Source organism: Ruditapes philippinarum, unplaced genomic scaffold, assembly GCF_026571515.1.
Source record: "Ruditapes philippinarum isolate M1 unplaced genomic scaffold, ASM2657151v2 ctg4413_1_1_1_1, whole genome shotgun sequence".
Classification (NCBI taxonomy): domain Eukaryota; kingdom Metazoa; phylum Mollusca; class Bivalvia; order Venerida; family Veneridae; genus Ruditapes; species Ruditapes philippinarum.
The window spans coordinates 30,483-46,091 of NW_026856302.1; the positions used below are offsets into that span (position 1 = coordinate 30,483).

The 15,609-nt window shown below is 31.9% G+C and overlaps 2 protein-coding genes across 2 annotated transcripts; both read left to right on the forward strand.

Moving 5' to 3' along the window:
* Positions 1-536: 536 nt before the first annotated feature.
* On the forward strand, positions 537-2,267 carry LOC132746158 (uncharacterized). The gene is made up of 3 exons (XM_060735235.1): positions 537-804; positions 1,579-1,708; positions 2,095-2,267. Exons 1-3 carry the CDS (start codon positions 562-564, stop codon positions 2,265-2,267), a joined length of 546 nt encoding a protein of 181 aa, XP_060591218.1. The 5' UTR covers positions 537-561.
* Positions 2,268-5,893: 3,626 nt separating this feature from the next.
* LOC132746161 (complement C1q tumor necrosis factor-related protein 3-like) lies at positions 5,894-7,334 on the forward strand. The gene is made up of 3 exons (XM_060735240.1): positions 5,894-6,118; positions 6,242-6,395; positions 6,791-7,334. Exons 1-3 carry the CDS (start codon positions 5,915-5,917, stop codon positions 7,216-7,218), a joined length of 786 nt encoding a protein of 261 aa, XP_060591223.1. The 5' UTR covers positions 5,894-5,914; the 3' UTR covers positions 7,219-7,334.
* The last annotated feature ends 8,275 nt before the right edge of the window (positions 7,335-15,609 follow it).

Below are 15,609 nucleotides of genomic sequence, written 5' to 3' on the forward strand. Positions count from 1 at the left end.
CCTGAAATAATGCACGGGGAAGAACCGGAGGTATTCCTCCAGCAGTAAAGCTGGAAAGTCGCAACATGATCTCCATTATGCTAGTTTGACGTAAAAATTGCATGGGCATGATTCCTTCCTAGTTATGAACCGACTTAAAATAGCTGAGATGCACCAACGCCTTACTGATAGATCTTGTACTCCTATCTTTTTTAGTGACACACGATCATGTTATATTTAATTTTGTAATACACATTTTAATAAGGTTTTAAAATTAACAAGTTTGAAAATACCTTTTTTCCCATTTGTTATATATATTTTTATGTGTTGATTAAGGAACCCAATATAACAAAATACTATATCTAGAGTTTGTATTTCTGAATATTATATAGATGTATAACAAGTTAATTGTTTCCGCCCTTAATATTTTTTTTATAGTTTTACAACAAGACTTCTTATCATGATAATGTTGACACGGTATGTAAAATCTGACAAGATAGCAGGGTCTATTAAGATGAGGTATTATCAGTAATATAGCTCAGTTTTTCTTTCATTTCTAAAGTGTGTGTAAGACCTCTCGAAATGATGATTTATTGCATATCGTTTGTATGCTTTATTTCACTCACTGCTTTTGGAGAAAAATTACACGAACAACAAAATCTGCAGTCAATTTGGAAAGAGTTGGAAAAATTGAAAGAGATTGATTTTCTGAAAGAACGTACACTGGCATTGGAAAATGAGGTTAAGGGATTAAAACTTCAAAATTACAACCTTAACCAAAAGGTTGAAACACTGGAAAGACGATGTGCGGAACACTCTGTAGTGGTAATAATACTGGCTTATCAAAATGTTTACATTAATTCTCCTAATTTAACTCTATCTGAAACACTTATATATATTTTTGCATTAAGTACTATTTTACTAGTTTGAACTATACTTATACACAGACACATGCCGAAAGATTACGATTTTAACGCGGATTTATAGTGAATAATGCGGCATATATTGACCTCTTGTCATTTCAAAGGGCAAATCCTTAGTTGGATCAAAGCTTTTAATCAAAGATGACTACCGTTCACGTAGGCCGAAAACTTCGGTTACCAAGGCAAATATTATAAAGATTATAGTAGAGCAGGAGTAAAAGAGATGTACTGGCATATCAGACGGCAGTATATAATATGGCCGTGTTCTGTCGTCGGTAAGTTTATGACTGAGTTTTACTTTATGCATATGTGGGCTGCCGTCGCACTAGGTGTTCCCAGCAAAACATAAAAACTTAAAGTAAAATTCAGTCATTAACTTACCAACAAAAGCAAACGGGAAGCTTTTATCCACCGCTTCTGTGACGAATTCTCCACCGCCGCTGCGGTAAATCCACTACTTCTGCGAAAGCTATATCTGCATGCAAGAATATTTGTTTACCGGTATCCACACTGATTTTTGTTTCATATAAACAAAATGTCAAGAACAGTAGCCTATGTGTTGTCATTAAATTATTAAATTATGAATATAGCGTTTCCTCCATATTCTATTTAATGAAAATCTTTTAATTAAATAGTGTTTGCAATCGTATTTAAATTTGACAGAATAAATTTTCAGGATGTCGAAAGGACAGGAAAAACTGACACGACGGCCAACACGGCAAACAATCACAGCTATTCTTTCAACCAGACATTTGAATCAAGGAAACGAACTTCTAAACTAAATCGCCAGAAAAGTATACTACCAAGTAAATATTTAATCCCCATGTCTTATTCGGCTACAGTACATGCATGGCAAGAACGCAGTAGATCACTACATTTGCAACCGACAGTAGTGTAAAGTGAAGGGACTCCAGACTAAATAATGGTTCCGGATGTTTCTTTCGCCTTGGGCGTTATCTGTGACTGGGCGCGCGTTATCTAACCATTCCCTTTACCCGACTGAAGAAAGAGCGTGAAATATTATGTATTTGACAACATAAATTATATAATATATTTCAATATACTCGTATATGTGACGCTTCAGTTGCTGATTATGGTATGGTAAATCTCTTTCTCTATAAATTATTGGTCTGTTTGTTTACACGTTCAGATTGTCCCCCAACCCTGTAATTGAATCGCTTTCTATTTTCAGGACAGGTCTCAATCCAAACACATATAGCGTTTACAGCAGGCGTATCGGTTGGAAATCTTCATAATTTAGGTATTCATCAAGCTATTATATTTGATCGTGTCATCACAAACATTGGCAATGCTTACCATCCACATACTGGGACTTTTATTGTCCCGGTTAAAGGCGTTTTATGATTTAACGTTAAACCATGGACTTTGTTGAAAACCTACCAAATTCAATGTGCTTTGAGTTGTTTGTGACGGCGGTTCCCACATACTATTAGGTGTGGCCTAGCGAGACTTGGCGGACTACGCTTTACAACAGAACAATGGATCCTAGAGTTGGGCAACTGGTCCCCGGTGTGGGTAGGAAGGAGGTAGTTCTGCCTGACCTCTGACCTCAACGGAATATTGAATATATTATTCGGCGTAATTCTCTTGTTCCAGACGTAACAATTTTTGGAAAGGAAAGTTATTTAACTGTGATGTTTGTGTGTGAAAAATATAAGCAAAAATAACATATTTTCTGATGCCGATCTGTTGTTTGTTTACTTTTAGAGATATTATAAGACGATCCGGCTATATGTTTATATAGTAAACTGTGTATGTATTAGCTAATTTGTATGATACCTCCGCTTAAATCTAAAAATAGAATACTTCATTCATGTATAATTATGTATAATTATGATCTTTTTATCAAACTTCAAAATTTTGATGTTATAGTAAACATGTCTTAAAAGTCTTTTCTTCTAAAACCTACAAAGTACAAGCAGATGTTTGGCATCACGGATATAAATCCGTGTTGGCATGTAGCATCACTATATTGCCTTTATAATGGTAGAATTGTCACTTTTGTACAAATCATGTACTTATTAGTGTATGGAGGGTAATTAAAAAGCAATTAATTGTAACCGAAAAATATAATTTTTTGATTATTTTTTATCATTCAAAAACAAACATGTACAATGTATATACAAAAAAAACCCAACAAATTTACCTAAGAATACTAAATGATTGAAATGTTAGTGATTGTATTATCTGATTGACTGAATGATCATAAAATAATGTACCTTTTTTCAAAATTTCTATTACCGATTCTTCGGTGTACTGTCCACATTGTAATATTTCTTTTGGCACTAACTGAGAATCTACTAGTTATCTGATATCTTCTGAATTATTGTTAAAGTTGCATATATGATATAAGGTTATATTTTGACGTCTTTAATGAGTTGTAACGTTATTATAATGTTTAATATACCATTAACCATTATGAGCTTTATATTAAGTCTGGTGCAATAAGTTATATTTCTAAGTGAAAAAGTCTATCATTTATACGTTTTTGACACTCCGGACAACTTAAGTATTATATACCATGATCCTGTTGAGATAGAAATCTCGAAATTTGTCGATCTGCCTAGCCTTTATCTGCTGTATAAAAATTTATTCTATTATTCAATCTTTAGTTCTCAATGATGTGTTTAAATATGTAAACATTTGTGATGATTTGACACATGCGTGTGCAAAACATCTGGTGAATGTTTTGCGTGTAACTTTATGATAAGATAACCACTGAAGTTATTCAATTTGATCTTCACTTATACCATTGCGATTCTTACATACCGTATATTCTCGACTCTTTTGTTAAACTTGAAATTTCTTGTGAAAGTTTTACATGCAAGTTATTTCTTTTCAACGAATTCACTTTTAATGAAGTAATGCATATAAAATGATTATACTCTATTATTCTGTTTTCTCTGCCATATATATAAATTTTCTCAAAAATGTTAGATACCTTAAAGAGATAATTAAATTTTGGATGATTAGAGGTTCAATTATTTCAAAACCAATGTTTTGTCCACTCGAAATAAAGCAGGGTCAAATGCAAATTCTAAAAAATCGCATGGTGAGTTATTTGAGTCTTTGTTTATGAAATTAAAAAAAATACTATTAAATTATTTAATAATTTATTTCATATACTATAAGTAATGTATATGGGATATAACAGTCTTCTCATAAAAGTTACTGGAAGTGACGATATTAAACGTCACGAAAAAGTCCTAAAGCAATAAAAAAAAAACCAGTATATTTGAGATCTTTGGACAAACGAATTAAATGGCAGATATGTTATTCCTACTAATCCAACATTTTATCGTAACTATATAATATCAATTTTATTCTTGCTTTTCTAAATCATTTCTTCGTTTTCTATAAGTACATAATGCTCCCCATCCAATCGGACAATTCCATATGTTTTATTTTTTCAAACAATCATCGTATAGTTTATTTAAAGGTCAAATTATTCGGTCAGTTATAGCCCGTTTCAAAAACAAAGCAAAAAACGTATTGTTGCTAATTTGTGTATGTTACGACAATCAGTCTGTCAAAAGCCGACATGATGTGTGTACACGTCTTTCAGTTATTGACTTTGAGGGATATTAAAAATGAATGATAATTCGACATCAATGACATTTAACCTCTTACAACTGTACTAAGGTATTATTAATCCGTTATAGTTAAAGTTATAGTTTTTCTCTACACAAAATGAATGTTTTGATGTTCTTAAAACACGTTTCCAGCCGTCACAATATTAAACTCCAGAAAAAGATAACCAATGTACACAAGTATCTGAATATGACTTTATAGATCGTTATCTCTTTCCCTGTCGTCGCATGAAAAAAATGAGCCAATCAACAGAGACAGTGAGTGCAGTAACAAATACTTACCCTCAGTTTACGCACTGTGCATGCATTGTATACGATTTAACTGTAACACGTTTTCAATGTTTATTTCTAACAAGAAGTACTACCTACCAAATACAGACCTTTAAACGGTAAAAATCTTCGTTCATGCACCATACATGCATGTTCTTTATATTCCATATCCTTGAAAACTAACGCACCAGCTACTGAGCAACTTTATTTATATTTATAAAATGACTTCTAAAAACTAAAATAATCGTGTGAGATTTTATTGCACTCGAAAATATGCCGATTATAAAAGTATGCCGTTCTCAATATTAAGCCACTAATCTCATTTAATCTTAATATACACATAAAAATAACACGAACATATTAAGAAATAAAGGAAAACAATTTAAGAGTTTTAGAGTAATTACATAACATACATACAAATAAGCAGTTGGTTATGATATAGTTTAAAGCTAATGATATAACAAACATACTACAGGGTTACGGCAAGAAGTTCATTTATTATACGGATTTTTTATCTTTCTTTAAATAAAAGAGCCATTTGACTTGAACTTTGTTTCATGCTATGTAAATACACACAAACTGGCATATAAACAAATAAGTTGTTGATAGGTTTCTGGTCTGTCGACCTCATTGACTAGTTTATTTATTATTACGGAAGAACAATAAGAATAATACGAAACGGTCTGCGATGTTTCAATCTTTCTTTTAGGAGACCACCAATAATTTCAAGAGTTACCAATAAGAAAACCTGCTTAGTTTGACCTTAATGTTTAATGCCCGGTTAAGTAATGACTTATTGTTATAGTCTGAAACGTTAAGATGAAACACAAGCCTTAGCATAAAAATATGTGAACATATGTTATACATTTGAATATCGTTTTTTTTGCGAAAATTAAAATCCAAACTGTTTAATTAAATAATGATTCAAGACTAATAAGTTCATTATTTTCACTTTTCAAACGATTAAATGATGTTTTATAATTATTGACCTAAATCATAGACATTATAACCTCTTATCAGGTAATTATGACATAGAGGTTAAAAAATTGTCCTGATTTCAGAACGTATTTAGCTAATAAAGAAACTTTTATCACTTACAAACACTTTATTCATTTAAAAAAAAATCAGAAAATGGTGATTTCGTACATCTTGCTTTTTTGTTTGATTTCACAAAATGTTTTTGGAGAAGATTTACACAATAGGCAAAATCTGCAGTCAATTTTAAAAGAGATCGATTACTTAAAAGAACGTACACTGGCATTGGAGAAGCAGAATAAACAACTTAACGAAAAAATTGAAAAGCTGGAAAATTGTTGTGCTGAGAAAACTAAAGAGGTAATCATTTTGTATTTGGCTAGTTGACATTCAATAACATGTACATATTTTTGGTCAAACCGATCGAACTTAAATACCATTGAGATGGTGTTTACATTGTCTGATTGAATTGTATATTTTTAGGATGACGTGAGAACAGCGAATTCCGGAACGTTGGTAAATACAACGAATACTCAAAACTTTGCCTTAAAATCATCATCTGAATCAACAAAAGAATTTTCTCACCGGCAAACTCTTACCATAAGCAAAACAAGTCACTTAGGGCAGCGTACATTAGGTAATTAACTTATTGGTTGACACATCACTGCTATTGAATATAGACAAAGACATTGATTTTTATCATGATTTCGAGTTCTTCAGCATATGTACATACACTGGAGGATATTTTTTTACGAAAAGCGCCAAAAAGTCGTCATTTAGCATTTTATTATAACTGTTACAGTTGATTGTCAAATACTTTATACAATTCTATAACTACAAAAGGTAATGAATGTGATCTATTAAAGTTGAAACTTATTTTATGTAAGGCTTCTTCTTGATAATAACTGTTAGTGCTAAGATATGTACAAAATTGATTTAATTTGTTCTTGAATTCTATTTTACATTTAATGGGAATAGAATAAAAAGCAGTTTGTACTTGATTTTTGCAATTTAATTGAATTTCATTTTCAGGAAGGCGGTCTCCTCAATCTCATGTAGCGTTTACAGCAGGAGTATCGTCTCAAAATCTTAATAATTTAGGTGATCATCAAACTATTATATTTGATAATGTCATCACAAATATCGGCAATGCTTACCATCCACATACAGGGATTTTCACTGTCCCGGTCAAAGGCGCTTATGTTATAACTTTAACTATGACAGTGGAACCCGACCAAGTTCAATGGCTTGATCTTGTGGTTGACGGTTTTGTCATAAATTTCATATCTGCCGGACAAGGAAGCATTCATAACTACGCGTCTACAACTAAACAATGGATTCTTGACCTAGTAACCGGGTCAGAAGTGTGGGTGTGGAAGACTGCTGACCTAAGTGAACATCGAGATCTCCACGGACATATGAATACCATCATATCCTGTTTCCTTTTATTTCAAACATAGCAAATTTAAGGAGTAAAGTGATAAAACTACGAGTCTTTTCTTGAAATAACAAAAAAAAAAATGGAATCATAAAATCATATATATTATGTCATTTTACTATTGGTAGTTTACTTAAGCATAATAAACATCCCTTGTGATTAATTTATATTGTCTATATTGCATCTAAATTCATTTTATTTCGCTCAACCTATTGTTTCAACAGCCTAAAATGTTGTTTATTCGGACTTCGAAATATTTTACTAAGTTCGAAATTGAAAGCTCAATTGTGACTGCTGTATGAACACATTAGTGGTTGTTTCTTAACTCAAAATTTTAACATATAAATATGACATAATCTGCATAACCCGGCGCTCCAGGGTGTGGTCGGTAACTTGTTTTAAACATTACCGTCCATGAATAGACTCAGTCAAATCAAGCTTGCAACCTATCAATGTATAAGTTTTGTGACCTGCGTAATTGCCTCTTGAATATTTTAATATGGGTCATTGACAAAAATGTTTTGTTTTAAGAGATTCATATCAACTGCCTTTTTATCTATTGATAATGGTTACTAATGCTTACAATTTCCAATTAGTAATAACTAAAGTTCTTTACAAGTTTCCTTTTCTAACTATCTTTACACTGGATCATACTAGGTAATGGTTATGGCCAATGTTGTGTAAACAATCAACTGCTTCCGTAACTTGTACCCCACAATTTTGAATTGAACCTTCTACGACTGTTGTAATAATTTGCAAAAAAACTATAAATTGTAAATTAGCCGTAGTTAATATTTAAATATCGAACTATCTCTTTATATACAGAACAGTCATCGCTTAAAAAAAATCTAAGCTAGCTAGCTTCACGTCTGGGTATCCATATAGTTATAAAATGTATATCATTCGAATCACAAGCGTCATAAATTTCTCAACAAATTGTATTTATCATTATTGAAGCTATCCTTATTAGATAAACTTAAAATTCATATTTTCTGTGTAAAGAACTACATTTTTTGCAAGATTTTTAAATTGCTTCTCAACACTATTATCTAGGCAAAAAATGTAGTTCATTTAAAAGCTTTCATGCTATCCGTAACATACACATTCCACTTTACACTGCTATAAAACACTTTACTAGATACCTGGTTCTTCGACAGACAATTTTCCACAATAAACTTTAAGAGGAATTATTTGTCCTACAACAGCGATTTTAATAACAATATTAAGCGAGCAATTCTTTCTTCTGTGTTAAACATGATAATTGCAGTCAATTGTATGACCCAACCAAAATATTAATCTAGATGGAAACCGGCAACACTCGTTATTAGCAAGCAAACATCCGAATCCAGCAAAGAATTTCGTACAAAATAACCATATAGTTTTGCTTTATTGTATTCAGGATGACCTACCACTCCGTAATCTGAAAACATTGTTACTTTTATTATGAACCAAAGAGCTCCAAAATTGTTTCCGCAAATACACCGGTATGCCCAACAGTGGCTATTCCGAATTGCATTGAGTAATATACATTTCCATTATAATGACAAAAACGTAAATATCTAGTATGTCCCGAAAAATATCTATGGGATGGTGAGCACTCTTTAAAATGAAAGAACAGGTCAAACTTTTCAGTAGTGTTTTGTCCTCAAATTGTATCTTAAACTTGTGTAAACAAGGATTAATATGTTTGAAGTCTAACATTTACCTGTGTTCAGCTATTTTATTAATATAAGCAAAAATAATGGGTGTTTAAAACAGTGCCTCTCTGTTACCTCAGAAATTATACAAAATATTGTTATTTCCTTGCCGATGTGTTATTTTTCAAATACACTTTTGCGGTACATAACTAAACGGCTACTTGTAGCCGTCTAATAATATCCAAAATAAATAATTACATGTGTTTAAAGACTTTTTAGCTCACTTGCATAAATTTTGCTTTAACCTGCTTACTTAACTTCAGTAAACATGCAATGGCTGGATCCAGCTGTTAGCGATGCAACCTTAAACGCAATATAGGCTGGTCAAGATTACGCATCTACACGCAAATAATAACCGGTTAAGAAATATAGGCAGTATATGAATCATCATCTCCAAGGAAATAAGAATAACATAATATCTGGATTTATTTTATTAAAGACCTATCCTCTAAAGAAAAATAATTAAACTGCATGTCATTTTATTGACACCCTAAAAAGAGAGAAACAATTTTGTTTAGGACTGACACATTGCTTGACGTTGGGACTATACGTAACGTTTCATGGAATAGAAACGTATTTAAGGTGCCATGACTATTTTTTTTTTACTATTAATCTTTTGAAATTGCTAGGAGACATAATTATTATCAATCACAATGGTTCTTCAAAATTGACTCTTCAAGGACATAGCTAGTGACATGTCCGGGGTCTGTACTCGACAGCAAAAACTGCATTTTGTGCTTGACCCTCATGAAACATAAAATGTTTACTTTAAAAGTACATCTGCTGATGTTTCAAAATTTCAAGATTTTCATGTCTTCTTAAAGGTATCTGACCAAGAATAGGCACGTTTTTCTGTTTTCAATAGATTTTGATTCCTATATTACAAAAACACGATAAAAATGTTGTAAGATATTCGAATATGAAAACAACAAAAGTAACAACAACAGCAAGATTTAAAAAGTCGTCTTTTCTGCTAGTGTCAGCCAATTTCCAACACATTTTTCAGCGATGACGTAGGAATATCTCTCCTACAACTGTTGACCAAGTTTTTATTGTAATCGCAAATTTTTTGAATAAAATTTAACATTGTTTTTGATGTTTTAACTAGGGGTGAGGACGATAGTTTGTACTTACCGTTAATTTCAATGAAAAGGGTCAATTAAACTAAGCATGCAACAATTTACTGGTAGGGCGTCCTACTTCAAAAATGTTATGATCATAAAATATTTTGCTTTTCATGACATTTTACAATATAGATTATTTTAAGTATTTGGATTCTTATCAATTCAAATATTACATTTCTAAACTGAAGCTTTATGCACATTACGTGATTTGTTACATTCTAATATAGTAACGGAAACATTTTAATAGAAAACAATAAAAGCATCCGTTTGCCCAAAATCAATTTAATACTTGACTTTTATTTTACCTTTTACTTTGCAAATTCAATTTATTAAGTTATCTAACAAGTAGAAAAACTTACATACAAGTATCAACCTCGGTTACCAAGACAAACATTGCTGCTAGTAAAGTTATAGTATAGCAGGAGTAAAGGAGATGTACTGGCATATCAAAGGGTAGTACACATTTAATTCTGATCAAGTGTTTGTGTATAAGAAAGGTTCGCGCTTGGAGAGGCTACAATAGCTGATTATGATATAACAATTCTCTTTCTACTTAAATTGTTGATCTGTTTGTCCACACATCCAGACTGTCCCTAAACCCTGCATTTGAAATGTTTTCCATTTTCAGGACAGGTCTCAATCCAAACCCATATAGCGTTTACAGCAGGAGTATCGGTTGAAAATCTGCATAATTTAGGTGTTCATCAAGCTATTATATTTAATAATGTCAACACAAATATTGGCAATGCTTACCATCCACACACTGGGATTTTTAATGTCCCGGTTAAAGGCGCATATGCTATAACGCTAACCATGGCTGTTGAACCTGACAAATTTCAATGGCTTGAGTTAGTTGTTGACGGTGGTTCAACATACTATATATCTGCTGGCCATGCGGGTGCTAGGGACTTCGCTTCTACAACACAACAATGGATCATAGATCTGCAAACCGGATCAGAAGTGTGGGTCAGGAAGATTGGTTGGTATGGCCAATCTGATCTCCACGGAAATATGAATACTATTATATCCGGCCATCTATTGTTTCAGACGTAAGAATTTCCGAAAAGTAAAGTTATCAAATTGTGATTTTTGTGTATGAAAAATATAAGCAAAATAAAATCTTTCTGATGCCGATCTGTGGTTTTATCTTACAGGAAGACGAACTTTGCAATAGACTGAAATAATTTTGACAAATTGCTTACTGTAGCGAAAATCATTGCAATGAATTATGGCTAAATATAAGCTGATGTACTTGTATATGTGATTACGTCATAAATTTATATGATTAATTTCAAAATTATTGTTTAACGCAATAAACCATTTTTCTTAATTCTGGTACGAAATTATGTTATTTAAAATTTATTGAACAGTATAAATTGAATGACTATTATATCTTTTTATTTGTTATGGCCATATTAATTATAAACTGTTAACTTATATAGCTTGTTTCTTTATTTACCAGGATTAATCGGAGAATAGCAGGCCCATACTCCTGTGGTTGAATAACATTTGGCTAAGGGTTTGCCTGCAACGTTTTATTTAAAAAATGACTGGGATCTTTCATGTCCCGGTCAAAGGCGCTTATGATATAACGCTAACCATGACTGTTGAACCAGACAAACTTCAATGGCTTGAGTTAATACTATATATCTGCTGGCCAAGCGGATGCTAGGAACTACGCTTCTACAACAAAACAATGGGTCCTAGAGCTGCAAAGCGGATCAGAAGTGTGGGTAAGGAAGATTTTTGGTACTAGCCAATCTGACCTCAACGGAGATATGAATACTATAATATCTGGCTATCTATTGTTCCAGACGTAAGAATTTTCTGGAAAGTAAAGTTATCAAATTGTGAGTTTTGTTTTGTGTGGAAAAAAATATTTCTGAAGCCAATATGTTGTTTGTGTTTATTTTCAAAAATATCATAAGACGATCGGGTCATAAGTTTTAAAAGTCTTATCATCTAAAGCGTAGATACATGTAGCATCACACCGTTGCCTGTATAAAAGCAGAATTGTAATTTTTGTACAAATCATGTACTGTATTGATGTAATTGGTGTAAAAAGGCACTTTATTTGTAACCATAGAAATTTCATTTTTCATTCAATTTTGTGCATTTGGAGTACTGTCATAATGTTTTTAGGTTTCTTAAAGTCCTGCTTAAATTAAAAACAAACATTATTGTTGTTTGAAGTCATTATATATACTCGTACAAACTTACCCAAGTATCCAGGTAAATCAATAAATATATCGTTTGACGGCGAATTTGGCAATCCTGGTTCAGACATACGGTTTATTCTTGACTCTTATGTTACATTTGAAATTTGTTGTGAGAGTTTTTCATGCAAGTTTTTCTGTTACACGAATTCACTTTTAATTAACTTAATATGTATATAGAATGATTATTAATAGGTCGAACGCTCTATTTCAGCGATAAGTTTTGTTTTTTATGATTCTAACCGTATATGCAAATGACAGATGATCATTTTGTTTTGCTCAGTTGTGTAACATAGAAACATTATCAAAGCACTGAAAGTACTGGTTGCGGTAAGCTAGGATAATTTTATGCAAATATTTAAGTTGACAATTTGCCCTGATGCTATTCCGAAAGTAAACATAATCAAAATATATAAAATAGCGCGTGATAGTGTAAGTTCTATCAACAACCGTCCTCTTAAAGTCATCTAAAAGTAATATACATGTTTATATGATCTGACATGCCTCTCATAAAATTCACTGAGAAGTAACGATATTAAACTTAACCTAGAAGTCCAAAGTATTCAGAAAACAGTATATTTGTGCTTTTTGGACAAACGAAGCAAAGTTTATTTAACAAAATGTCAAATATGTTATTCCCCATCCTACATTTTATTTCAACTATAATGTCAATGTCACTCTTCCTTTTTTAATTATTTCTTCGTTTTCTGCGAAAACATGGTTCTCCCCGTCCAATCGGACAATTCAATTGGTTTTATTTTATCATACATTCATCGTATATATGTAGTCTATTTCAAGGTTAAATTGTCCTCTGTCAATTATAGCCCATTGCAAACAACGTATTGTTGTTGGTTTTGTTTTACGATTAATAGAACGAAAGAGGTCGTAAGTGAGTGGCCATGAGTTTTCATTGTTTAAGAGTGTAATTTCAACACAAATGATTTATAAGCCTCGACAATCAATCTTTTGCAAGCCGACATCATTTGTGCACTTGTCTTTCACTTATAGGCTCTGATTGATATTTGAAATGAATAACACAAGTTACGTTTATCCGACAACTGTACTCAGTCTAAAAAACACACACGGCATTTGTTTTTACAAATACATTTTCATCCAGATGAAAATGCTTTATAATTGAGTCAACGTAAATATTTGGGTGTAGGGTGCACAATGCTACCTGTTACGACAGACAATATGAACACAACTAGGTAAAGCCAAATAATAAAGTACCTTCAAATCAAACAATTGGCCCAGATCTAATTATTTGTTTCTGACAATGCGAAAACTAAAGTCTCATTCTTTACCTTGCGAAACAACTTTTAGAGATAAACCTTTTAAAAATTTTGCAAGAAAATCAGAGAAAAATAAAAGAAAAATAACGGCTTTTTCAGTGTTGATGACATCTATTTCTGCCCGCATGATATACATCAAACGTATCGCACAGTTACATCTGTTGATCAGTTCTATGCGGAAGAATGAAGGGAGAACAAGGGAGATTGGATACACATATCGACACACGAGTTAAAGTGGACGAAAGTTTTGACATTATCGGGCGAAGTAAAACAATGTGATGCAAGCACAATTTTTTCCATAGTTATTTCTTTGTACAGATCATATAACTTAACGTATTAATTACAAAAATGTGTAGCACTTGAAAACTCTATCATCGTTGTTGAGTTGTTTGTTTAATTTTTTATCCTTAAAAACTATAATTACTGCGCAACGAATTTTTCGCTCATAATCATCGGTCGCCTCAGAATCTCAGTATAGTTAAAGCGACTGGCCACAAAAAGAAATTGTTATATCATAACAACAAAGTTCCAAAAATTTCCTTTACCACATGTAGTAAATATTTTTATGTGTTAATTTCAGAACACAATATGTTGAAGTAAAAACACTATAGGACGTGTTTTTATGCATTTAAACTTATTTACTGAATAAGAATATCTTACGCTGATGAACTTAATTTTATCTAACGTTTCACAATTTTTGACCTAACTCATATACATCAAAAATCTTATCAAGAAAATTGTGACAAAGCATGTGCAATTTGACATGAAAGCAGAACCTGTTTAGATTTAATAGAGGAATTATCAAAAGTAACCAGAGTTTACTTTTTTTTTATTTTTCATTTCTAAATTATTGTGAGTAAATCTTTCGAAATGATTCTTTCTTACATCTTGTTTTTATGTTTAATTTCACAAGCTGTTTTTGGAGAACAATTACTCGAAAAGCAAAATTTGCAGTCAATTTTAAAAGAGTTGGATACGGTGAAACAAATACTCAAAGAAAATAGCGAAAAGTTAAAAGAGATTGATTACCTGAAAGAACGTACACTAGAATTGGAAAAGCGAACTAGAACTCTGGCATATTCGTTCATATAAACTTTGCGTTTTATTGTGTCTCATCTGCAAGTTTAAATCGAATTTCCATAACTCTGACAATGATTATTTCTTGTAATATTTATTGCTAGATTAAATAGTGAAAAACATAATCTCTAAAGAACATCCAAAACAACAAAATTGAAAATGTTGCAGGCTCGGTTTGATTGAGCCTGTTCATGGACGGTACTGGAAAGTGCAAGATACCATCCATGCCCCCTAGCACAGGCTTAAGCAGAATTTAACATTTAAAAATGGTTATGGCGAAATTTTGAAGTTAGAAACATTCGCAGATGTGTTCATACGGCGGTTATCATAGAACCTTAAATGAGACACGTTAGTGTCAATGAAAATCGATGTATGGTCCCCAATTAAATGAATGCATGTGCCCTAAACGGAAAACAATTAGCGGGAATTAAATAAAATGAAATTTTATAAGGGGATCTGAAATTATGAAGCCTGCAGATTAGCTGTCAAAAGACAAATTAAAAAAGCAGGCAAAATATCCTAAGGGTGATTAAACAGTATTAAAGTAAGAAATACTGAAAAAAAACCAAGTTGAAAAGGTTAGTCGCATCTACAAACAAAAAACATATGACAAACATTTAAAAAGAAATGAAATGTCATTCATTTTTCAATAATTGTAAATCAAGAGAGCATAGTTAACCTTGTCTATTTGATCATAATTAAACAATGTTGCATGGAATGTTTGCAAATTATTAAGCACTGAATGCTTGTATTGTATATTTTTCAGGATGTCGAGAGAAAAGAAAAGTTCGAAACATCAGTCAATACAACGAATTATGACAGCATTGCTGTCAAACCATCATCTGAAATAAACAAAGAAGCTTCATATCTCCATCATCAAAACATTATTAAATCAAGTAAATATATTACATAATTATTTGATACTAGACCACTTTTCTAGATTCTAAACCTTTTTTTATCCGGGATGACCTGCTGTGATTACTTCAAATCAAATAACACACACTGCC

Excerpts from the sequence above, each read along its gene's own strand:
- LOC132746161 (XM_060735240.1), top strand. The coding sequence starts at position 5,915 with ATGGTGATTTCGTACATCTTGCTTTTTTGTTTGATTTCACAAAATGTT. Across the intron at positions 6,119-6,241 it reads GTGCTGAGAAAACTAAAGAG|GATGACGTGAGAACAGCGAA; the intron begins GTAATCATTTTG and ends GTATATTTTTAG. Across the intron at positions 6,396-6,790 it reads CTTAGGGCAGCGTACATTAG|GAAGGCGGTCTCCTCAATCT; the intron begins GTAATTAACTTA and ends TTTCATTTTCAG.
- LOC132746158 (XM_060735235.1), top strand. The coding sequence starts at position 562 with ATGATGATTTATTGCATATCGTTTGTATGCTTTATTTCACTCACTGCT. Across the intron at positions 805-1,578 it reads GTGCGGAACACTCTGTAGTG|GATGTCGAAAGGACAGGAAA; the intron begins GTAATAATACTG and ends ATAAATTTTCAG. Across the intron at positions 1,709-2,094 it reads CCAGAAAAGTATACTACCAA|GACAGGTCTCAATCCAAACA; the intron begins GTAAATATTTAA and ends TTCTATTTTCAG.